The 27,045-nt window shown below is 44.0% G+C and overlaps 1 protein-coding gene across 4 annotated transcripts in view; it reads left to right on the top strand.

Moving 5' to 3' along the window:
- TOE1 (target of EGR1, exonuclease) overlaps positions 1-27,045 on the top strand; it is a 214,207-nt gene that overhangs the window by 182,748 nt on the left and 4,414 nt on the right. For all 4 annotated transcript variants that reach the window (XM_085602825.1, XM_085602823.1, XM_085602826.1 and 1 more), the window contains exon 7: positions 15,385-15,556. In XM_085602825.1, the coding sequence (XP_085458951.1) occupies positions 15,385-15,556 (172 nt within the window). The remainder of the gene's footprint in view (positions 1-15,384; positions 15,557-27,045) is intronic.

A 27,045-nucleotide genomic window follows, 5' to 3' on the forward strand; every position in this document is an offset into this window, starting at 1 on the left:
CTCATTTTGGGCTTAATAACCCATGAGGACCGCAAGCTGAGTCAGAGCTATACAACAGACTCTAGCCTGACTCGAACTTTCCGGGGCTTGCCCTCCTCTACAGAAACCTTGGCCTACCCAACACCAGGCAGTGTGGTCTAGAGCTACATCACTGGTGATTTCAAATCCGTGCATCCTTGAGGTTTAAATGTACAGTCATCTGTGTATGTTAAACCTACACAAGAGAAGAAAATGATTAATGTGAAAGTAGCACTAATCCGAAATACCATTCAGAAGCTAACACTTTAAAATGCAAGACGCAATCGGGAAAATGGAAAAGTGAAACAAAAACAAAGTCACTATGCAGTGGTTGATGATAGCTCCCTTATTGATTGAATAAAGCATTCTGTGGAAGGGATGCCAGAAAATGAAAATGCCAATCTCGTATGCAATGCTTCTATAATTGTGTGAGCCACAAACTTCCAAATTTTGTATAGATCCACTTGCGTTGTGTGCCAATCACAATTGGCATAGCGTTATTTCTAGCATTGCCCTGAAACACCCTCCTCCTCAGGAGATGTTGACTGGCCTAATCCACTGACTAGTCCCCAATATCCTACCTTAGTACCCAGACCTGCCAAGTATCATGCGTTAGACTAACGCATTTCAGTGCGATGCTCCACATCACCGCACTGAAATGCATTATCACACATAAACATAATGCATAGTCTTGGAGCTGTCACTGAAAGCGCACTGCAAACAGTGTGTTGCAGTTGGCAGCGCGCCTCGGTGCTTGCACAGGCTGCTCGTGTAGGCTTGGGCGCCCTCCTAGCAGCTCAGGGTCAGCCTCGCAGAGTGGCAGCCAGTGCTGCCTGCTGCAGTGTTTCTTTTGTGATACCCACGGAGCACGCACCGGGGCTCTCAGTCACTAGACAGCCTGAGTGATCATGTCATAGGCCGGCTCAGGTGCAGTGATGGACAGTCTCAGACTGGCCCGGCCGTGACGCCGCAGGAGGACACGTCCTGCTTCCAGAGAGCACGGGGAGTAATTAAATGTTGTGAGGAGGACTTATTCTGGTGCGAACTGGCCCACCTGCTTAGTCTCACTCACTGGTTTGCAGGTGGGACCAGGCCAGGAAGTAAATGGTCACGCCGCCCACCGGCGAATGCTTTCCGGCAGCCCGGTAGGGCCGACACAAGGCAACATGCAGTCAGTCAACTGACCGCGGTGAGAGGCTGAGAGGGTAGTCATCGGTGCAGAGTCACGCTTCCTCAGCATGGGGGCAGAAGAAGGCCAGAACCAACGCTGTAAGTTAACCAGCCACTAGTCAAATTAACACAATCAAATAATGTAATGTTAGGAGAACGTGTGACGTATTATTCTAGTACTGCTGCTGTAGCAAGCGCTTTGCATTTAAAGTGAGTGCGTGTGAGAGATTTCTCACTCTGCTTAATTATCAGTTTTATAGTGCTAGCCTAGCGCCGGTGTCTCCTCCAAGTGACACTTGTATATATCAGCGGTGGTGAGGAATGAGCGTTGACTGGCTACTATATGAAACTAGTTATTCGCCAATCCAGTCACCCATACTTTTCTTCCAAACCTTCCTGCTGGCAATCATTGAGGCCGAGAACTCACTCTCTCTCATTAATAGCAGACACTGCCTCTCGTGAACACTGGGCTGACGCCTAGTCTGCCTGTGACCATGCAGGGTCTGGTTGGCCAGCGGCAGACATAGGCAGGCGGCAGTTTTGTTTTTCCTTGCCTCACACGCAGGCGTCAAAGCAGCGCTTTTATTCGAGGTGTCATCTTTTGTGAGCCGGGGCCTGTCCCTGTTTGGAGCTAGTCCTCCTACTCCCACGTACTGGTCATCCGGTCACTAGGCATCAAGAGATTCATGGCCTGTGCGTGTTGCTAACACAGCCCTCCTATCCCTGACCCCAGGCAGTATTTCATCACAGGGCGTGCTGTGTGGTGAGTACAGTGCTGCTCATATCGCCCAAAACAATTGCGTGATGTAGTCAGGTGCGTGCATGTTGTTTGTGGTAGTATAGGCACCAAAATGTAAAACAAGTGTATTTCTATTAGAAAAATTAAAAGTTCCTGTGCTGATAAAAGGCGCACACGTATGAGTCAATTTTTGTTTGAATCAAACTGCTGAAGTGTATCTGCAAGCAGTACTGTCTATGTGAATGTGCACCTCTTTTGGAAGCACTAACCGGTTCGTTTCAGTTTATTACTAAAAACTTAAACAATGCTTCTCCTGAAGTAACCTGAATTGTGTAGTCTCACTAAACAGTTTTTTCGAGCCAAATGTACCAGTTATGCAGAGTTTGTGTAGTTCCTTTTAATAAGCCCACAACAGTGGTACTCCTGATCCTATAAAGGTTCACTTATCTACAAATATATTTAGTATTGAGGTGCATTCCGAGAGTCTGTGTGACCTCCAGACCCCATGAAATGGTCCCCTGCAAGACTGTAGAGTATTAACTAAATATGAGTGTGGAAGAAATGTTAATACATTTCTTGGAATGATTTCTGCTGTGGACCATAACTGAAACTGTTTACTTTAAGAAATATTGTTTTTCCCATAAAGTTTAGATTACTTTCAGATTAGTAAATTAAGTTGCTTTCGATAGTCTGTGCAGCTGGATTGCAAGGAGTCATCTCCGGTTAGTGCCCTTCCATTTCTGGTGCTTTGAAGCAATAATAAAGATCTCCTTAGAGTTTTTCTTTGCTTATATGGGTGTCATTTCGAATATTTATGTTTTCCTTGTATTCATTGCTAGAATTTGATCGCGAGAAAGTGTCACTCATAGTCATTGAAATGTCACTAATGCACTTAAATTATGAAAATGACACGCATAGCATTCTGAAACCTTGGCAGCTATGAGTACCTGATCACTACACCCTGCAACCCTCTGTAGATTGCTCCATTGTTCATGCAGCACAAATTGAAATTTGAAACGTGAGTGCATTGTTTGGAATAGGAGGAAAGTATTATTCATTCAGCAGGTGTAGAAATAATGCAATTCACCTAGCACCTAAATATCCATGTAACCGCATGCTTCCACAGAAATAGTATGTTCGAGGCATATGAGCTGCAGATTACACACTGTGCATAGATCGCCATCTGGTGTTGGGCCCGGATGTTTGCAGTTTGTTTTTCTTCTTGGCAAGTCTTTGGAAGTCACGAGTTCAGTGACTCCTCCTTCGGTTCGTATTGCGCATGGGCTTCGGCTCCATCCTCAGATTTTTTTTTTCCGGCATCGGGCTCGGATGTAATACTTCGTGCTCCGGATCCGAACTTCTCCAGTTCAACCATCGACGAAAAATCCTCGTTCATCGAGATCCTTCATATACAAATCTTCATCACCTTTCTCCTCGGCACTTCTTCGATTCCAGGCGTCGACGGTGGCCTTCGGGCCTATCCCGACTCCGGTCTCGGCTAATGGAAAGAACTCCCTTCAAGAAGTGCCCTAAATGTGGGTCTAAGTTTCCCCACACCGATCTACATCAGGTGTGCAACCTCTGCCTCTCCCCTGAACACGAGGCTCGAGACTGTCCCGCCTGCAAGTCTTTTAGGTCGAAAAAGACCATTCGAGATCGAAGGGCTAGACGCAGCATGGCGCACTCCTCGACCTTGGCTCCACTCAACATCTTCGGGGACGACGTCGAAGCTCCGGGACAGCAGCACACCGAACAAGAAGACGACCTCGTCAGTGCTTCCGAAGCCGATGACTCGGACGTGGAGGACATCACCCCGGCGCAGAGGGTCGTGAGTACTCTACCCTCCCACACCCGCGCCCACACCCATAAAGGCTTCGGTCACGCCTTCGAGCCTAGGCAAGACCAAACAAACTGCTTCTATCACCCCACCTTCGGGCCCGGTGAAGAAGTCTCATAAGCCTTCCGGCGGCTCGGGCTCGAGCCAGCCTATTAGCGGTGCCGAAAAACACCCTTCGGCACCGAAGAAGACATCGGCCTCCACCTCCACACCAAGCTCCGTACCGAAGCCCTCGGTGTCGAAACCCGGCCTCTCGGTGCCGACCAAACACCATAAAGCCCTCGGCACCGACACTTCCGTGCCGAAGCCTATCTCGGCACCGAACAAAAAATCGGAGGTTCCAAAGAAGCACGGCACAGACAAGCCTAAAAAGCCGTCGACCCCGAAAACATCGGCGCCGACCGATCAATCGGTGCCGCAGGAACTATTCACACCGGATCCTTTACAAAAGACCCTTACTAAAGATCCAAAAACTGGACATTTGGCACTGCCTTCAAAGAAAAGACATTTGGAAAAACCAGCTCCACATCCAAAGAGGAAGGACTGTGCTAACTCCCCTTTCAGAGTGCCTTCCCCTCCACCTTCTCCACCCTTGCCTCATCGCTATCCAACCCCGTCTCCAGACCATGATGACCAAGGGGACCCATACTACGATCCAACAGATGTCCCACAAGACCCCACCCCTCCTGGATCCCCAGACCCATGGGATGATTATCACAATCCAGACATCCCAGATGTCCCACAGGATGACCTTTATCCATCCAGGCCATCCCCACCACAGGACTCCTTAGGTTTTCACCACCTACTCCAGAGGGCGGCACATTATCATGGGGTGGAGTTACACACTGACCCAGTTGAGGAAGACTTCCTTTGATATTGCAGATAAATCTACTGCTATACTACCCATGCTCAAAGGGGTAATCAAACATGCGACAGAGGTTTTTAAAGACCCAGTCAGGGCTAGCGTCCTAAACCCCCGAATAGAGAAAAAATATAAAGCCGCCCCCACAGATCCTGCCTACATTAATGGACCTGCACCATTGGATTCCTTAGTGGTATCCACAGCTAGAAAGCGATCAAATTCTCAGGCGTCGGGCGAAGCTCCACCACCTGACAAAGAGTCCAAGCTCTTAGACGCGTCAGGGAAACGCACTGCCTCACAAGCTGCCAATATATGGCGTATCGCCAACACACAAGCGCTGTTGGCCAGGTACGACAGAGCGCATTATGATGAGCTGGAGACCATCATGCACCATCTCCCAGAAAAATACAAGAATAGGGCTAATTAACTAATTCAACAGGGAAAAACCACTATACGCTGTGCACTGGACGCAGCAGACAGCCTCCAGGGCCATAAACACTAGTGTATTACTTCGTCGCCACGCCTGGCTCAGAGTTTCAGGTTTTAAACCTGAGGTACAAGCCTCCATATTAAATCACCCTTTTGATCAGCACCATTTATTTGGTCCAAAAGTAGACAAGGCCCTCGAAGATGAAAAAAGATACAGATATGGCGAAATCTATGGGAGCCCTACAGTCCATCCACCTAGACGCTCCTTTCGCCGCTCGTCCTTTCGGGGCACTGGCAGAGGTTACTCCTCGGATAGCGCCTCTACATCCTACAAATCCCTTCCTCAGTCTACTTTCACAAGGGGTTATCAAAGAGGCGGATATAGAGGAAATAATAACAAAGGCAGAGGCAAAACCAACACCGCCCGCTCTGCCACACCGCCTACCCAATGACTCCCCCCCCCCCCCCCTTCCCCCCCCCCTAGGGGTCTACTCCCTGTACTTTCTGATACCAAAGAGAGACGAGACTCTACGACCTATTATAGATCTCCGGCCTCTAAACACTTACATACATTCAGACCATTTTCACATGGTAACCCTTCAACAAGTTCTTCCACTCCTCTCCCAGAACGATTTTCTCACCACTCTGGACTTGAAAGACGCATACTTTCATATTCCAGTACACCCTGCTCACAGAAAGTACCTCAGATTTGTAGTGGACGGCCAACACTACCAGTTCAAAGTTCTCCCCTTCGGGGTCACAACAGCACCAACAGCACCAAGGGTATTCACCAAGTGCCTAGCAGTAGTGGCGGCACACCTCAGAAGACACATTCACGTCTTCCCATACTTAGACGACTGGCTAATAAAAGCCACATCCTACAATCAATGTGTACAACACACCGCCACTACAATCCAACTACTTCACCAGCTAGGTTTCACAGTGAACCACCAAAAGTCCCAGCTGCTACCCTCCCACACAAAGCAATACCTCTGTGCCACCATAGACACCTCAAAAGCTATAGCCTATCCCAATACTGCCAGGATTGCAAGCATCCAAGCTTTGCGTCAAAGGTTCATACTTCAACACTCTCTCCCAGCAAGAGTGTTCATGCAACTTATAGGGATGATGGCCTCTTGCATTTTCATAGTGCCTCACGCAAGACTCCAGATGCATCCACTTCAGGAGTGCTTAGCACGTCAGTGGAACCAGGCCCAGGAGCAACTGACAGATCTGGTGTTGGTAGACTGTCGCACCCATCGCTCTCTGCAGTGGTGGAACACCCCAAACCTTTCCAAAGGTCGACCGTTCCTGGACCCGGTTCCACAAATAATCCTAACAACGAACGCATCGCTCTCCGGCTGGGAAGCTAATCTGTTACACCTCCCAGTGCAGGGCACATGGACGCCACAACAAAAATTACTCCACATCAACCATCTGGAGTTATTGGCAATCTTTCTAGCCCTAAAATCCTTTGAGAGACAGATTTCAGGCAAGGCAGTCCTCATTCGCACAGACAACATGACTGCCATGTACTACATTCAAAAACAGGGGGGCACACACTCTCCACAGCTCTCTCAACTAGCACAGAGCATATGGAGATGGGCAATTCCGCAAAAAATCTTTCTCCTGGCCCAACATGTCCCAGGAATCCAAAACACCATGGCAGATCTGCTCAGCAGACAAACGCAACAAATGCACAAATGGGAACTTCACCCACAAGTTCTTCACCCGTTCTTTCAGAAGTGGGGGCACCCTCAGATAGACCTCTTCACCACCCACGAAAACAAAAAATGCCCAAGCTTCGCCGCCAGATACCCACACCCATTGTCCAAAGGCAATGCGATATGGATGAACTGGTCAGGCAAATTTGCGTACGCTTTTCCACCTCTCCCGCTAATTCCATTAGTGGTGCGAAAGCTACAACAGCACTCCCTCACGCTCATCCTGGTAGCTCCAACATGGGCCAGACAACCGTGGTACACCACACTGCTACAACTCTCGGTGGTACCACATCAAAAGCTGTACCTCTCACCATGCCTCCTAACCCAGAACCATGGAGAGATCAGGCATCCGGACCCAACTCAGCTCAACCTTGCGATCTGGCTCCTGAAATCTTAGAATTCGGATACCTTAACCTTCCCCCTGATTGTATGAACATTATCAGGGAGGCTAGACGCCCTACTACCAGGGCATGCTGCGCCGCAAAGTGGAAAAGATTCGTTATTTACTGCCATAACAACACAATCAACCCTCTAGATGTATCCATACAGCACATCATACCTGCTCCATCTACAAAGGTGTAACCTAGCATACACATCCATTCGGTTACACCTCGCAGCAATTGCTGCTTACCTACAAAACAGACAGCACCTATCACTTTTCAGGGTGCCTGCCATAAAAGCCTTCATGGAAGGTCTCAAAAGAGTAATTCCACCCAGAGTACCGCCCTCACCTGTGTGGAACCTAAATGTAGTTCTCACAAGGCTAATGGGGCCGCCTTTCGAACCTCTGCATAAATGTGAGCTGCAATTCCCTACATGGAAAACAGCTTTTCTGGTGGCTATCACTTCCCTTAGAAGAGTCAGTGAAATACAAGCGTTCACTATACAAGAACCTTTTCTACAGATGCATCAGAACAAGGTTATACTTCGCACCAACCCAAAATTCCTACCCAAAGTCATTTCCCTCTTCCATCTGAACCAATCGGTAGAATTACCGTTTTTTTTCTCGCAACCTCAAACTGTTGCAGAAAGGGCTTTACATACACTGGATGTTAAAAGGGCCTTGCTTTACTATATCCAAAGAACGCAACCTTTCAGAAAGACTAAACAGCTATTTGTCTCGTTCTCTCCACCACATAAAGGCAACCCCATCTCCAAATCAGGGATAGCTAGGTGGATTGTAAAATGCATACACATTTGCTACCACAAAGCAAAACAAACGCTATCTGTTCCCCCTAAAGCCCACTCTACAAGAAAGATAGGGGCTTCTATGGCTTTTCTAGGGAACATACCCTTAGATGACATCTGCAAAGCAGCCACATGGTCAACACCGCACACTTTCACAAAACATTACTGTGTAGATGTGCAAACCAAGCAACAAGCTAGTGTGGGCCAGGCTGTACTAAAAGCACTGTTTCAAACCACTGCAACGGATACCGGTGGTCGCCGCTAGCCTTGGGTACTGCTATATAATCTATGCACAGTGTGTAATCTGCAGCTCATATGGCTCGAACGGAATATGCTACTTACCAGTGTGCATCTGTTCTTGGCATGTAGAGCTGCAGATCTACACACGCCCATCCGCCTCCCCGGCTACCTGTATCCGTTCCAGTCTATCTTATTTAGATACAACACACATGGGTTTCTTTACTATTATTACTACGCTCCATCTTTCCCTGCTGGCGAAAAACAATCTGAGGATGGAGCCAAAGCCCATGCGCAATACGAACTGAAGGAGGAGTCACCGAACTCGTGACTTCCAAAGGCTTTCCAAGAAGAAAAACAAACTGCAAACATCCGGGCCCAACACCAGAAAAAATAAAACCACTCTTTATCCATGACCCTACAGGTAGGAGATTCAACAAGTTTTGTAGAAAACATGACATTTTAACAAGAAAATTCAGACTTCCAAGTAAGGGTGGGGATGGCTGTGGTGCCCTTTCTTGCGGCGCTTGGTCCATGCCGGTAGCCATAGCCCTCCTTTGGGTAGGCACGCTGCAGCAGGTACAGCGCCTCGGTTGGCAGAGGCTGGTAGCCAGGCTTCTGTTTGTAGTAGTAAGCGGACGGCACCAGGTATGTTCGTGCTTGCTTATATTGCACACAGTTTAGTTTGGTTTATATGTTCACATGTCCCACATTTGGATACAAGCCTCAATAAACAAGCCATACTGCCTGCGGCATTACCTCAAGATGACAGACGCCCTTCCCTTGGGTCCCAGTCTACACTCTGCAAAGCCCATTTTTACAAAGTGAAATTCTTACATTTAAACATGCAAACGCTTAAAGTCTTAGAAACACAAAGGTGTAGAAGTAGAAAGTAAGCTGAGCAGCTGCCTGTTCTTGTGCTTGGCGCTCTGCCACGCGGCCGCCATATTTTTACATAAACCTCAGCATGCACGCTGCAACAATAACCAAAAAACAGTTCTCTGAAAGAACAGATAAAGAATGGAAGCGGACGAAAACTGAACTTTGACAGTAATCCTCTGTGAAAAATGGAAGATTGATTGAAGTGATATATGGCTGCAGGAACCCAGTTAGGAAGCTGCAAATAAGAGCGACACTAAACTCAACCAACGGGAAGGCAGCAGACAGAAGCAAAGTCCTTTATGGACTACAGCAGGTCTTCCAGACTGCGCATGGGCTGCCTAGGCTCGACTTACCTATTAATGATTCATTGCAAGTGCTTGTTACTGCAGTAACATTATCCAAAATTCCATTGTCAAAGAAAGCCCAATGTACAGAAAATAGACTCCTTTAATTCTACATAGTAGCAAGTGTATGTGTTTACAGGCATTACTTCTAGTCGGAAGGCTGTATTATTATGGTCTCTACTCCACTAATCAACTTGCAGAAGGTTATATTTCCACTGTCCAGAGTGGAAATCACATTCTTTAAATCATTTTGTTTCTGCAGGTATGGCCAGATCCCTACAAGGTTTCTTTTTGACCTCATGGGGTGTCATGTCCTTTAGGCTAGTCCTGTCATTTAAACCCCTCTTTACATACATTGTCCCATCCACATGACAATAACAGTTCTGAAACAGGTGACGCTTTACCTAGTGGCTTGCTCCTGTCTCTTCGACACCAGGCTCTTAGTATTCTATCCTAATCCCTGCACCTGACCAGCATAAACATGTCCTTAGGCATGGCATAATTGCTGTGTATAAAGGTCACCAGCTGTGCATGATCGCATTTGTTTGGAAAAACATTTCTGATTGTTTTCAAAGCATTCGTGATTGTTTTAAAAAACATATTGATTCTAGAAGAAACCCTGGAGTGAACACTCTTGTATATAGAAGACCCTTATTCCCCCCTGAAGATTATAGGAGAATTCCTTCTAAGCTGACACAGGGTCCTGCATGCTGAATCTTCGACATGCAGCGGTCTGACATCCCTTGCCGTGTCTCATCCTCGAAGCAGAGACGGGGTCCTTCATTCTCAACCATCGGGTGAGGGGGGCTGGTTCATCCCTTGGGGATTCTTGGCCAGACACATGCTACGCATACAGATCTAGGCTAGGTGCATTTAGGCAAATTACTTGGAGCGCACATTATATGATTATCCAAATGCTACTATTTTATCTGAATTGTATATGTTCATCTTTTTAGCATTCTGGTTGAAATGTATATACTATTTACCATATTAGCACTTGCGATTTCTTTCGTATGCTTCTGTCTCCTGATTGTCGCAGCAAATATGTTTTACACAAGACTAACGCTGGACCAATAAATACCTATTAAAATGTCCTGATTGCCTTCTTGTGAATAAGTAGGCATGAATGACTGAGCGAAAAGTACTGTACGGTTTTCCACAATCCCTGAGGAATCCATTTTGTCATGTTCTGTGATTGCCAGAAACTACCTATGCCATTGTAGAATACAGGGGGGTGGTAGTGGCACTGTAGAGCTAGCTGGTCTAACGGTTGACATATACTGTGGCAGTGTCCGGAAGCGGTTGGGACACCAAGCCCTCAGTTTAGGTCATCCGAAACGCGCAGGTCCTGGGGATTCCTAGAAACTACACAACAGGGGTCGGAGGCCACGCAGGATTGTCTCCATTTTAATTTGGACCGGAAACAAGCATCCTGGGACCAGTTTCGGGGTAACATCCCTCATTAGCCAGGCTTGCTTGAATCCAGTGGCAAAGTGAGCAAGGGACCCAAGTCTGGGCATACTCATCCCACTTAGGGCTAAAAGTGCTACGCAAACAAATGATGGACTGAATGAGGAATAAATCATGCATTCTCCGCAGTCGAGATCTAGTTCTTTTTGCTCACCATGCCACCCCAGTTTAGACCCAGCCATATGCAAACCAATCTTGACCCTGTTCCTCATGGGAACAGTCCAGCCCGAACTGCTCATTTTGCGACTGTATTCAAGCTAGCCTGGCTGGCTGATTAAGGATGTTGCCACGAAACCGATCCCAGGATACTTGACTCCGGTCCAATGAAGCTGTGGGGTGGTAGGAGAGCAATGGACATTTGGGATGGAAGGGGTGCAGCCCTGACAAAGACATTTGGTATTTGTGATATAATTTGGTCGAAATATGTTGGCAGTAAGAATGGTTAGTTGACTCATCGTTGTCACCGCAGAACCATTTTTACCTACTTATTTTAAATTACATCAAGGCTACCCGGTCATAAAAGGAACCTTTGATATACCCTCAGATATTTTTAAATCACATCTGAACCCCTGCATTGTCTTCTATATTTTAATATCGAAGAACTTCCTTCACGATTGAGTCCACTGAAATAGCACTGTCCTACTTCAGTGTGGGGGACTACCTATATTGAAGCATGCCACAATAATTTGTGGGTGATGCGACCCCCTCAAATATCTTGTTTGATGCAGGGCACTCTTAGGGGCATTTGGTTGAGCTTCTACAGTGACTAAATACATACTAAAGCACATTTGTGTGAAGTACAAAAAATCGTCAGCACTGGGAAAGTGATGTGAATCAACCCAGATAACCTGGTAAAGAGAACGTAAATTGATACATACTCCTAATTTGTTCCTTTTGCTTGCCACAGCAGTAGGGGGATTACCACACTGCTGTCCAGAGTTGTAACAACATCTTCAGTCTTCAATTTATCAAATTCTTTAGTGAAACTCATGCCCAGCTCCAAGGGGAGGAACCCTCATGTTATGCTTGACCGGACAAGCATTATTTTCAGTTTTATTTTTCAACTACACATCTTGCAGCATACCCAAAACTTACCCAAAACATCTTTGTGCTTGCCCATAACATCTTGAATGTCCTCACCGCACTTTGACACAAGCATAATCTTGTCACCAGTACACAACAGAGAATCTCCAAATCTGACTGGAACTTGTCAGACTGACCCTAGAAACACAGAGTACAATTTGATGTACCCACCCACGAATGTTTTTATCTTTGAAAGTAAAAAAAATTCCCAAAACATTTGGATCAACATTCGTCTCAAACTTTTCTGTTTTGATATCGGGCTCACACGAGATTTGTCTCGCCAAGGAGTCACTACAGTGTCATGTGTGATAATAGTCACTTAAGCACCAAACTCGGTAAGGATTTCTAGGGGCAACTCAACAATCGATACTATAGCAAAGGGATGCTTCATTGATTGAAGCGCATACACTACTGTGAAGTTAGACTGCTAAGCCTAGTTTTCTTTTCCAAGTACATGCAAACTCTGGCAAAATGACCTAACGCACAAGATGAACTTCTAGTTTTGTTAATGAGCAGACAAATATTCAGAGATGGCGCACTGGTTCTCATCACCTGTAGCATTCCACAGTCCTGTTTTTAGGGTAAGCGTTTAAATTGTCTCTTACTTCCGGAAAAGTGTTTGTAAGATGAGGAATTAGACCTGATTGAGCAAACAGCATGATTTTGGGTTTGCAGAGATTTTTCACCTCCTGCTTTCAATAATCAATACTAATGGCAGCTTCAGCTGTTTCTGCTAATGCTAATTACTTGAAAGAAAGCAGTTGCTCTTGGATCTCTTTACTACAGCAACATAGAACAAACTCATCCCTGATTGAGTTTGAACGCTTTACCGATATATTAATGGGTGAAGCCAGAAGCGCTCAATGTTGTCACATCCGACTTAATTGACTCATCTGGCCAGTGCTGCCTTGAGAAAATGTAAATCTCCTGACAATGATGCTCTTTTGTGAAAACGTTGCTCCAAACGTTGTGCTGCCCCTTCATATTCGTCTAGCGCTTGACCCTCAACAGGTGTGCTGTCCCTCCAGACCCAAATAAGGTACTAAAATGCATTTTTACTTTTCCTGCGGTAACACCGAGCATCAAAAGCCTGAAATAAGTAGTAAATACTTTGAGTCTTCACAGCGGATAGGGGCTCATACAGAGAATCAAGAAATGGTGATGGAGGATCGATAGCTTGCATGCCGGGCATGTTCAAATAGAAAAATAGAGTAGGAAAAATTAACTGTGAAGAACAACAAACGTCAGTATTGAAATAGAGCACTAGGAAAGGACCACCAGAGACAGACTTGCAAACAATGCTTTTGAATGACAAGTCCTGAAAACCCTAAGCATTCAATGATACCCGTGCACTGCATTTGAAACAGAAAATTACATTAAACAAAGTGGAGCTCACGTACCCTGTAGACCATTGAATGAATGAGGTGTTAACATTACAGAGGTAGCACTGGTGGTGGTGTTCTCCTTACTTAAAATGCAAACAATTTCATAAGGGTGTGCACTTCACGAGTGTCCTGCTGGAGAAAAGCAGATCAGTTAGAAGACTGAAGCAATTTCTTGTAATACCTGGTGCGCTGTTGTGCTCGAATCACTGTTGAGAGCTAAAAGTAATTTGTATCCCACTGCAACTGCAGGTAATGGAGTACATTTTGCATATGAAAGTAAAATGCACCTTAAAGTGGTTGAATGGTGTGCGCATTACTGTTTAGCACTCTGAGAAATCGGCTCCTCAGAATAAAATGGTGTGCGCATAACTCTGTCTCATTGATTAAAAGTGAGGGATGTGCCTGATTTGGTGTGCGCACTTACTCTAAATTTGAGAACCAATTTCAGCAAAATTCAAAACTGGCATTTAGCGCTATATTTTAGCTCGATGTGTTCTTCCATCCATTTAGGTTGAGAGGACACATTTTACACTAAATAAATAGCACCAAAAACACCAGTGCCACAGAAAACGGCCAGAGTTTACTTTCTGGCCATTTGCTTGCTATTATTTTTTTGTGAATGCAAAGTTGCTTTATAGCAGAATTTCACATAACACTGAATTTCAGAAATTATGTGAAATATGGCGTAATTAAAACTTTAACTGGCCTTAAAATTAAAGACTTCTATTGAGTGCACACGCCCTGGAGCAGGTCCTGACCAAGGTGGAGAGGAGCTGTCACAGGGAACAAAGACACTGATTTGAATGCAAAAAGTCAGCAGCACTGAAAGGCCTCTCCAACGGCTGATATCATCTGCCAGACAAGACAAAAGCACAAACCAAGGCCACTGCAACACTTCAGCGAAACAAAGCTGTGCCAAAGAGAAATGTGTACGCCCCGTGGGTCTCCAGTCTGAAAACAAGTGTCCTTGATTGAAGATAGTACCTGTATTACCAAACCTATGGAGCAGAGCAGCCATTACAAAAAAACCCGCTTTTCTCCAGGCCATTTAAGAGAACCTCCAGACCTTTAATCCTTGAACACAGGTTTTTACTTCTGCGACATAGTAGCAGTAAATAAGTAAATAAAAGTGTTCTACTTTATCTGACAAAGTGCCCAAATTCTGAACAGAATGTCTTTTTCATCCCATAGTTCACGTTAGTGGACCTTACTACTTGGTGTGAGACTCAATCTTTGTGTAGTGCCTTTTCTTATTTGGATTTTTTAAATCTCTTTTTGTAAGTCGCTGATACTGATTCCTTACTTTGGCGTTTTAATTTTTTAGCCCTTGTGATGTCTCTGACCTAGTGTTAAATTATTAAAAGCTTGGGTGAATTGCACCCTGTATTAGATGGCCCACTCTGAAGAACTGCATTTACTTTTAGATAGTAAACTGACATTCAGATGAGAGGGTTCCTTTTTTTGTAGTTTTATCAAAGTTAATAAGTGTCTAGAAAAATCAGACTTTCTAGGGATCTTTAGACTAGTGTCCAGAGATCATCCAGGTTTGCGAAGTACGTCTGTGTGCATGGCTGCAGCATCTTGAGTCTGTCTCTAGTAAGTTTAGTAAGTTATTTATGATTGACAGAATTTAGTTTAAAACAATTTTATTTTCTTTTACCTTGTATATTTGCTATGAGCGTATCTCGAAAAACTGTATTAACATGTACTGAAGATGAAAAAAGATATGCCGTTAGTTTCCCAGATCTTTTATAGGTCATCAGCTAAAAATGAATTTGGTCTAAGTATGAAGGTGGGGAACATGGAGCTATTTTTGAGGTTATTTTTTGTTACCAGGCAAACCTACCGCTTTGAGCTGCATATGTCAAATGTTTTTACCAGCATTGTATCCCATATGATTTTGCCTGGCAGTTATGGGAACAAATATCTTTTTAATGAGTAAATCTCTCCCTAAATCTAGTGACCGGTTTATCATTGTTGCAAAACAAATTATGCACTTACCGCCTTGTCTTTCAGCAAACGAGAGAACTTAAAGCTGATCAGCACCAACAACAAGCACTTGAAAGTAGAGTTTTGTACCTATCCCGATAGTATGTCTTCCACTATAGACTATCGTTATTGTTCCTTGCCAGAGGCCATAGAGGATTCCAATGGAGCCCAGCCTGCGTCAGTCTGCGAAACCTTCTCGGTGAGTTATGGCACTGCTGTACGTGATAGCTGCTTCTAAAGTATCTATAGGGTTGATGAGCAAAATATCAAAGATAATCTTTGGAGAGGTACATTTAGTATCATTTACTTTTGACCAAACTACTTGTTTGGCATATTTTAAATTCCTTTTATGTTAAATTGTCACTACAAATTAATTAGATAATGAATGTAAATGCTTCTTTGGTGAGTTTTAAATTGTGAATAAAATGTAATGCATTAATTCTTCTGAATTGAAGCAACGATAGTATTGTAGACTTTATCTAGAGGACTCGTGCATAGCATTGGTTTTATTTGTAGCAGAATGATCTTACTTTAACGATGTGGTAATGTTTTACATGCTACAGGAGGAACTATCAACTGAAAATCTCAGACTTCTTTCTCGTTGCTTTGGGAGGAAGTATGGGCATGTGAGGAAAACACTCTAAAGGGGTTTTTCTTTAGAGTACAAGGGAACTTCTTTAGAAAAATGTTTATTACATGCATCAACTACATTGTACTGTCACAAATAGTTATTTTTAAAAACCCCTCAGGCAATTTGACTGCATACAAGCAATGGGCCTTCAATATCCTCTTGCCCCCAATGACAGTTTGTCTTTTTCAGCTGCATGCCCATATGAGTAATTCAAACATAATTTTATGTTAAAGTTGAATAAAGGAGTCTGACCCCAACTTGGTCTAAAATAAACAAAAGCCAGGGAAAACATTGCTGATTTGAATCTTTTGAAATTGATATCGATGCATTCTTTGTAGTGAAAGTTCATAGTCTACATAAAAATAACAAATACTTACTGGAGGAAAGTGCTATGTGGTCTGAGTTCAGCCAGCCTATTTATGACTGAGCATTTGTTTAGTTTCTTAACCCCTTGAGTGCCCATGACGAGAGAGTCTCGCCATGGGCCGCGGTTGCGCTGTGCCCATGACGAGACTATCTCGTCATGAACCCCGCCCGCTAATTCAACGCCCGGCACAGGGCGGGGAAAGGGCGGGGCACACAAGGGGTTAAACGAGAAAGCGCAAATGATCAATTTAAAAAAAATTATATATTTTTTTTTTTAGAGCAAAGGTAGGTTTGAGATCTCAAACCCATTAAATGTACTGGGAGTATTGCTTGCAATAACTCAGACCACTGGCAATCACTCTGACAACATTCCAACCCATCATTCTTTTGCCCACTATGCCACCTCCTTTCGGACCCAGCCGTATGCAAATCAGTCTGGACTCTGCTTCAATAGGAACAGTCTTGACCAAACTGCCAGGCCGGTCCTGCCTGAACCGGAACACTAGTAACCAGAGACCAGATTTGCTCTGATTGGTGCTCTTTAGTTGGGAGCAGCTTGGCTCCAGTGGCACGTCTTGTCACACCCTTGTACACTATGACATTACAACATTATAGCCATAAAATAATAATTCAGTCATTTGAATCCACAAAAGATTGATTTGTCAAGAATCCTGATTTGACAAAGTCACATGATACTTATTTACAGAGGCTTAATATCCTTAATATGCCAAACAGTATATAATAACCTTTAAACCTACTTCTCTTGATCATGTGACTGTTTTAATGCAGTAAAATGTGCTCAGAAGTGTAGTGCTTTATTTGGTAACTTACAATGAAAATGACCAATCTAATTTTCTAAGTTGAGATCAGCGTGTCTTCCTGATCTGTACCTTTACTCTCCCTAATATTGAGGCCCTGCTTCTGATGTCCAAGGCACCATTTTCTGTGAACCCATCTTCTTTGTTTGATAAGACCTGCTGTCCTCTTTTATCATTGTCTGCTGTTTGTAAGAGGGCGTGCACTGCCTGATCCAGTAGTAGCTGTGTAAAAGGTGGTTCAGAAGAGAGGGTAGGCTTGTAGATGCTACCTTTCTTCTAGTGGTTTAAAAGCAGTTACTGGTCATGTCCTTTGCTAGAGGATGCCTGTTTGGCAAGCCTGTAGATGAGATGCGAATCACCACAAAATTAGAATCTGATACTACCAGCCTGGGAGCAGGGATACTATTGGCTTCTTTGAAAAGGGCACTACATGCTTGTAAACTGTGTCATTAGGAAGTAGACTGGTTAGTTTTCAACAGAATTATAGACCACAGATTTGAGTCTGCCAGTTACGTTTGGGGGAGATGAGAATTCAACCAATTTTAAGTCAGTGGCAGCTTTTTAGTAAGGAAGACCAATTACTACAAGTTTTCCATTTGGTGGTTATGTTTTGAAATGCAGGCCTCATAACACCTGTTGGAGTTGCACTGCACTGCTTTGACATGTTTGCTGTTGAGGATGTTCTGGCCACAGTGCTAAAGTCATGTTTGAGGCATATGTGCTGTATATATACAGGGTTTGCATACTCCTGCCATCTAGTGTTTGGTCCGGATGTTTGCAAGTAATTTTTTTCCAAGACGTCTCTTAGTCACATGGTAATGTGACTCCTCCTTTCAGTGATAGTGCGCATGGGCATCAACTCCATTGTTAGATTGTTTTCTTTCCGCCGTCGGGTTTGGACGTGTATTGCTGCGCTCCGTTCCAAAACCGTCCTTAGGGTTCCCCTCTATGCGCAATCCACTCTACCCTCGACGGTATTGTTATCGTACGCGTTTCGCTCTCTCAGCGTATCCATTTAATCGGAAAATCTCTTCTTCGGTTGAAAACATAGTAGGCGGCCTTTGGGCCTAGCCGTGTCGATCCATCCCTCTGCCGATGGAACGGACTCCTTTTCAATTCTGTCCTCTGTGCCACTCGAAGTACCCTCGCACCGATCTACACCTGGTCTATTTGTGCTCTTCACCGGAGCTCAAGGAAAATTACTGCGAGACCCATCGCTTGTTCAGGTTGAAAGACTCTTTGAGATCGTCTGGCTTGGCAACGAGAAATGCAGCACCAAAGCACTCAACTGACTGGAGCTCGTCAAAGAAGAGTCCGAACAGGAAGAAGATGCAGAAGAAGAGGAGGAGTCCTTCTCGATCGAAGATTCCTACCTAGAGATCGAGTTTGAGTCAGAAGACATTCCAGCGGGGCAGGGTGTCGTGAGTACCAAAACCCTTTTACCCCATAGGCTATCTTCCACCAAACCTAAGGCTTCGGCACCACCTCTGCCTTCGAGTCTTGGTTGGCACCAAGACGACGTTTGACACCCTGCTGTCTGACCTGGCACCGATCAACAACTAGTAAAGCCTTCCGGCTCGGGATCGAGCCGAGACAAATTGTCTTTGGACCTGAAACATTCCGTTCCGAAAGACAAATCTGGTTCGGAGCCAAAATCCTGTGTCTCAAAGCAAAAGTCTCCTTCGGAGCCACAACCTGCTTCGAAACAAAAAGCCGCATCGGAACCAAAACCTTTCGCTTCCAAGGACAAATCCGGTTCGGCAACAAAACGTTCGGCCCCAAAATCGAAAGAAGATATTTCAGATCCCCTGGAACCAGTCTTAGACATTATGAAGGACCGATTGGATCCAAAGCAGAAAAAGCTTTACATCAATCCAGACACTGGACACATATTAGCCAAAACTCCTTCCAAAAGGAAAGTTAGTTCAGAGGCCTCTGGATACAAGATCCCCCCCCCCTTAAAAAGAAGGATATTGCTACAAGTCCTATCCATCCAACTTTGCCTTCCCCTCCACGACCTCCACCATCTTCACCCTTACAAATACTGCCAAGCTCAGACCCATTACACATAACACCACAGGGATCTCCTCACACTCAGCCTGATTTAAGAGATGGAGATGATGATGATGAGGAGGACAACGCTCCTTTGCTTGCAGATCCATGGAATGATTACAATGTTGGTCCAACCATGGATAATGACCCAGACCTATATCATACAATACCTTCACCTCCAGATAGTAACTTATCCTACCTATTTATAGCTAATTTTCAGGGCAGCAGCATATCATGGGGTTACACCGCATAAAGAGGCCATAGATGATCTTCAGACAGACAGTCAAAGTCTCCCTATGTTAAAAGGCATGATGAGACCTGCAGATGACATTTTTAAAGATCCGGTTTGTGCATGAATCTTGACACCCAGGGTTGATTAGAAATATAAACCATCACCCTCTGATCCGGTTTGTATTAAAGGACAGCTCCCCCTTGATTCCCTGGTAGTTTCAAAGCTTGCAAAAGAGCGAGCTCACAGACATCTGGTGATGCCCATCCCCGATAAAGAATCCAAGCTTATTGATTCATCTGGTAAAAGGGGTGCTGCTCAAGCGGCTAATCATTGGCGCATTGCCAACACATAGGGCCTCATAGCCAGATATGACAGGCCCCACTGGGATAAAATGGAAGGTCTACTTCAGTACCTCCCAGAAGAACACAGGCAAAAGGCACAAGAGCTAGTTCAAGAAGGAAAGCTCATCTCTAAATCTTCTATTAGATGTGCTCTTGATTCTGCTGAAACTCCTCAAGAGAAGTTAACACCAGCATTCTGTTACGTAGGCATGCTTGACTTTGAATTTCCAGCATTAAACCAGAAGTCCAACAGTCTTAAACACTCCTCTTTACAAACAACACCTTTCGGACCTCAGGTTGATGAGGCTCTATAAAAGATGAAAAAAGACACAGATGTGGCGAAATCCATTTGAGTGCTTCAGAGGCTTCTTTCACTGCTCATTCTATAGCTCCGGGTCTAAAATTACATCTTCAGACCCTAACACGCAACACTCTCCTGGCAGGGGCTTCTTTAGAGGGAGTACAGAGGAAGCCATTTTACCCATTGATCATTTAACACCTGCCGGGGGTGGGGGGGTTGGGGGACTTCAACTATTTCTCCCCATTTGGCAATCCATAACATCAGACAAATGGGTGGTAGACATTATCTGACATGGATATTGCTTAAAGCTAACCAGCAATCCTCCCAACATACCACCTTGTGCCCACAAGCCTTCGTTGGAGCACCTACAGCTCCTCAAACAAGGGGCACAAGCTCTTTTGACAAAAGGAACTATAGAGCCAGTTTCATTACAGTACCAAGGCACAGGGGTCTACTCTCTGTACGTCCTAATTCCCAAAAAGGCCGGCTCTTTAAGACCAATTTTGGATCTATGAACATTAAACTGGTACATACTTTCAGAACATTTTCACATGGTCACACTTCAACAGGTTCTTCCACTGCTACAGCAAGGCAATTTTATGTCCACACTGGACTTAAGACGCATACTTTCATATTCTGGTTCACCCAGCTCATCGCAAATACCTCTGATTTGTGGAAGCAGGAAAGCACTATCAATTCAAGGTATTTCAGTTCGGAGTAACTACTGCTCCCAGAGTATTCACAAATATCTGGCAATAGTAGAGGCACATCTCCGAAAACAACAAATGCATGCCTTCGCATACCTGGACGACTGGCTGATCAAAGCCAGCACACACCAAAAGTGCCTACACCACACTAAGACTACATTAGACCTACTCTACCAATTTGGTTTCACGGTCCATACTCAAAAGTCTCACCTTCAACCTTCACAAATGCAATCTTATCTGAGAGCGACTCTAAACACTTGCACAGCTCCAACTTCTCCCAATGTAGCCAGAATTCGAAATATTCAAACTCTGCTACTACAGTTCAAGACTAAACCATGCATAGCAGCCAGAACTTTAATGCAGCTGCTAGGGATAATTATTGCGAAAGTGCCTCATGCAAGGCTGTACATGAGCACTCTACAGGAGTGCTTGGCACGTCGGTGGAATCAGTCGCAGGGTAAATTAACAGATCTACTGTTGGTAGCCAGCTGCACCCATCGCTCTCTGTAGTGGTGGAACACACCAAACTTGTCAAAAGGGCGGCCCTTCATCGACTCTGTTCCATACATCCTGCTAACAGCAGACGCGTCCCTCACAAGTTGGGGTGCCCATCTTCATAACTTGACAATTCAAGGTCTGTGGGACAAGTACAAAGCTCTCCATGTCAACTATCCAGAGTTTCTAGCGGTCTATCTAGCACTGAAAGCTTTTCAGTCTCGCCTCATAGGGAAAGTTGTCCTAGTCCGCACCAACAACATGAGAGCAATGTACTATGTACAAAAACGGGGGGTGGGGCATATTCTCTACAACGGTCACGCCTCTCTCAGACAATTTGGCATTGGGCAGTTCATCACAGGGTCCATCTTCTGGCAGAGCACCTCCCAGAAGTGGACAATCAGATTGCACACCACCTAAGCAGAAGGAGGCAACAAATCCACAAGTGGGAACTTCATTCCCAAGTTCTCCTTCGAAACTTTAAAAAATGGGAATGCCCACAAATAGATCTGCTCGCCACAGTGGACAACACAAAATGCCCAACCTTTGCCTACAGGTTCAGACACTCTCTATCCAAAGGCAATGCCCTATGGATGAATTGCTCAGGGATATTTGCCTATGCTTTTCCGCCTCTCCCTCTCCTTCCATTTCTGGTTCGGAAGTTCAGGCAAACATCCCTCACACTGATTCTTGTGGTTTCCAGTTCACGACACTCTTAGAACTGCCAATAGTTCCACATCAAAAGCTTCATCTAAATTCCAGCCTTCTCGTGCAGAACCATGGAGAAGTGAGACACCCAAACCCCAAGGAGCTCAATCTATCGATTTGGCTCCTGAAGTTCTAGAGTTGGGATATCTTAACTTGGCTCCAGAATGTATGACCATTCTTTAAAAAAGCAAGAAAGCCTACTACCAGAGCATGCTATGCAGCTAAATGGAAAAGATTTGTTATATATTGTACTAATAACAATATTGATCCACTAGATGCATCCACTGAAAATATCATTTGTTACCTTCTACATTTACAGCATGCTGGTTTTGCCTACACTTCCATTTGACTGTATCTTGCGGCAGTAGCCGCATATTTGCAGAACAGACAACACCTATCTTTGGTCAAGGTTCCAGTAATTAAAGCCTTTACGGGGGGCCTTAAGAGAGTAATACCAACTAGAGTTCCTCCAGCACCAGTTTGGAATATGAACATTGTGATTTCACGGCTCAAGAGTCCACCTTTTGAACTATTACACAACTGTCCCCTACTGTTTCTTTCATCGTAAGTGGCCTTGTTCATTGCAATCACTTCATTGAGGAGAGTTGGTGAGCTGCAGGCTTTACCCTTAGTACAGTGGTTCCCAATCTGTGCAATGCGTCCATATCCCTTGTGCTCTTAATTGCATTTTGTAAACTCGCTTTCTAAAATAAGTTTTGCTATAGTTAGATGAAACTCCCTCTAGTACCGCTAGATGGCAGTGCGACATACAGAATAGCGCATGAATCGCTCCTGTTTGTCAGATATTGGCGCAGTTAACACAAACTATGAGCAATGAGGAAATATAAACACATGCACAAAGGGAAGGCTATTTAAATTATAGAACCCATTAACTGAGTTCATTGAAGTTACAAGTGTATGCAATTGATGAGAAAAGATCTGTTGTTCTTAGTCGTCTCCTTTTCATGAATGAGTCCTGAGAATCATTAGCTATAAGAAAGCTACGTGTGTATTTGGGAACTCCATTGCTTTGAGCATTAATTTACAAGGTTGGATTGCAGCCTGGTCTGTGGTTAAAAGTGATTAAAGCGTGACAATATCCTCAGCAGGAATTCACTTGATGCTTGGCCTTCCAGTGCTTCCTGACAACCTTAAAAAATTGCAGCAACTAGAAATGATTTGCCTTTTGGTTTGTCAGAGTTCCTGACATTTCTGCACTTTAGGGACACACAAATTTCGAATTATTCTTGCATATAGTAACCCACACTTTTTAAAGAAAGTATGACCTGCAACGAGCATCCCAGGTCATATATAGTGGGGCTTCCTACTAGTCCCACTTTTGCTTTCGTATGAAGATCCCTCAGTTACACAAGTCCCAAATACCTGGCTTGTACATATAATTAAATAGACATGGGAAGAGGCACTCCAGTGGAGATTCATGGAGGGTGTTGCAGTGGTACCTGCCTCTCAAGCTGTATTTAAGGTGAAGCGAAAACAGGGTGCAGAACTGCAGATCCTATTGAGTCTCTAGTTTTAGCTTGTAAGCTGTCTTGCTTGCATTCTGACATAAGTCCTGAACAGCCTGTGCCTGCTGCAGATTTGGTTGAAAAGACCGACGTCAAGCTTGCTGCCACCACAGGCGAGTTTAAAATTACCAAAGTTATCAGTAGCCGGTAGCACCGTTTGGGATCGCTGTCTTGCTTTGTTACACTTTTCTATGTTGCTTGTACGATTTTGTTTTACCATCACCAACTTGTACAAAGTTTGGGACTTACGCATTGTATAGATGCCTCTGTACTTCCACTTGTCATTCTGCAGTAATCTCCACCGCCATTCTTGAAACATGGAAGTTGGTAGAGGTGTATGCTTTTTGATTGATTTTCAGAAAACTTTGTAATCATTCGTATCTCTCCCCAACCTCTAAAGTCTGTAGTTTAGGTTTTACTTTAACAGCAGTCTTGTGCATTTCCTGTGTACATTAGTAATCTCAAGGGCTGCTGCTTATGTAAACTGCATGACTGCAGCCTTCGCTCTTTCACTAAACACATAGCTCCTTGTCACTCGGTCTAGTTTAACCCTTGAGTGGGTTTATGGATCCAGTCTGTCAAGTTTTGCAATACCATCTCAGCAGTTGCAGAGCTCTCAAATTGTAAGACGTATTCAAAGTGGAAACTAATTAGCATACTGACATTAACACAAGATGTGATATGAGAGAAATGCTAAATATATGTAGATCACCAAAACCTTACTATTGTGGACAAACGGCTAATAAGATTAGTTGAGCAGCATTCTCATATATCAAAAGTGGCTCCTTAACAACTAAAATAATCTATAGGAGAGCACCCAATGCTAGTGACCCATTTTTTAAAACAAATTCTTTTAAAATATTCCATATGCAAACCACTGTGCTGAAGAGTATTCTTTATGACTTAACCAATTCAGGTTTTTTTGTTATTAAACAACTGTTAGACTATTATTTTGTTGCATCTATGATTATAATACCTTTGTCAATTATTTTCAGGGAAAAAAAATAGAAATACTCCGGAGGCTGGGCTTACATTCCCCCCACCTGCCCCCCCAAAAAAGTACAATAATGGGGAGCTGAGGCTAACAGCCAATAGGTCAAGGGAGCCACAGGCCGAAAGAGTTTGGGAACCACTGCCTTAGTAGAACCCTTCTTTCAACTTTATAAAGACAGAGTAGTTCTTCACACCAATCCAAAATTCCTTCCCAAAGTGGTTTCTGCTTTTCATATAAATCAAACAGTTGAGTTGCCAGTGTTCTTTCCTCAACCTGATTCTGTAGTACAAAAAGCTCTTCATACTCTTGATCTTAGAAGAGCGTTATTGTACTACATTGAAAGAACAAAACAATTTCGCAAAACAATTGTTTGTTGTATTTGCTACACCTCACAAAGGTAATCCCATCTCTAAATCTGGTATTGCAAAATGGATTGTTAAATGCATTCAAACCTGCTACGCTAAAGCCAAACAAACTTTGTCTATACCTCGTAGAGCTCATTCCACTTGTAAAATAGGAGCGTCTATGGCATTTTTAGGTAAGATCCCTTTAGCTGACATTTGTAAAGCAGCAACATGGGCCACACCACACACTTTTACCAAACTTTACTGTGTGGATGTGTTGGCATGTCAACAAACCAACGTAGGGCATGCAGTGCTAAAAAAACACTTTTTCAAACAACTGCAACATCTACTGGTTAGCCACCTCTTTGGGAGAAAAGTACTACATAGTCTATGCAAAGCATGTGTATCTACAGCACACATGCCTCGAACGGATTATGCTACATATCCAGTAAGCATCTGTTCTTGGCATGTAGAGCTGTAGATGCACATGTGCCCTCCCACCTCTCGGGGCACCTGTAGTTGTTGCTGTCTTGCATTACTTACATTACATATGCATGGACATCTCTATACTACAATTACTAACTCCATTCTCACCCTCTTGCGGAAAAATAATCTAACAATTTAGTCAATGCCCATGCACACTATCACCGAAAGGAGGAGTCCCCTTACCTCGTGACTAGGAAAGACTTCTTTATAGAAAAACAACTTGCAAACATCCGGACCCAACACTAGATGGCAGGAGTATACAAAGTATGTAAATCTACAGCTCCACATGCCAAGAACAGATGCTTACTGGGTGAGTAGCATAATCCTTATTTCTTGTGGTGTCTGCGCCTAAAGACTTGCTTTTATTTCCACTTGATCTGGGTATGAGGACATGTGATAACCGGTCTGTGGACATGTGATGTAATTTGTGACTGTCATCATTATGCTAATTTCTGGTTCTGAAATCCTAAAAAAATCCTGCCTCTTTTGTTGACAAATAGACTTCTGGTTCACATCAAACTGTTACACAGTCGTCCTACATAGATTCAGCTGCCAGTAGTGATTTATTCACATTCAACAATCAAAGTCTTTAGTCTCGATGTATCCTTTTCATGAGAGATATGTGATGTTCAGAAGGAAGATGAGACTTCCAAGTCAGGATGTTGTCCTTAGTTAGAGCCAAGACATCAGTATTTGGAGCAATTCTTTCATGTCATTATTTACCTCTAAATGATTTTCTCAATGGTTTCCTGCAATTTCATAGCTTGTTATTGCTGTTTCCAAAGATAATTTAATCTATATCTACTAAATGTGGATCAACTATCTAGCTATACAAATTAGTGGGGAAGAATTTACCTGACCCTTGAAGACTTCTGTTGTTGGTCTCATGGGAAAGACCACTGTATCGACCCACCCACATTAATATTAAGCCAAAGCCATCCCATCACATCAAGGTCTGCTTCCCTTCCACCCCCATTGTTTCCTTGCTATACCTACGCTGTCCTCTCTCAATTCAGGACAATTAATTTAAGCTCTGTCAACTGTTTGTCACGCACATCACCTCTCACTTGTAGAAAGGGTGCACCCCAGCGTAATGTCGGGCCACTCTACTAAACTTAGCAGGAAGTACTCTGTGCACCCGCTACTCTGGTGACCAGGGAAGCTTTCTCTTAAGCCTTCACTACGAGGTTATTGAACACCCTTTCTACTCAACCTCTGACTAAGCAAGCCCGATATTAGAAGAGAGCGACTTCAGTAGAATTATTGTATTAGCTGGATCTTTCCTAAAAAGATGTGTTTAAGTACTCCTACATTTGGTCTGATACCCTTCTCTGATGTGTCGGTTGCATAAATGTTTTCAAAGAAACTCCAAACTAGTGTTTAGACACTAGATGAAAATGTTCTTGTTACCTAACAAGCTAGAGATGCCTTTAACAGTGAGAAATTAACTTGCACCTCATAGTTCCCAGACTATGCAGACCTGGTCAGAGAGACAGTCCTGCTCTTATCGGTGCACAGTAGCTCAGTCATGTGATAAATCTTTAAATTTCTTCTTGATTAAAGAAAGAACTTGTTCTGATATAAATATTCTCCCTTGTTTTACACCGGATAGCACAAAGGGGCGTGTTCATTAATCCTCATTTGGAAAGATCTTTGTTAATGTAGATGTGTTTTTCATAGTACAGAA

Source organism: Triturus cristatus, chromosome 4_2, assembly GCF_964204655.1.
Source record: "Triturus cristatus chromosome 4_2, aTriCri1.1, whole genome shotgun sequence".
NCBI lineage: Eukaryota > Metazoa > Chordata > Amphibia > Caudata > Salamandridae > Triturus > Triturus cristatus.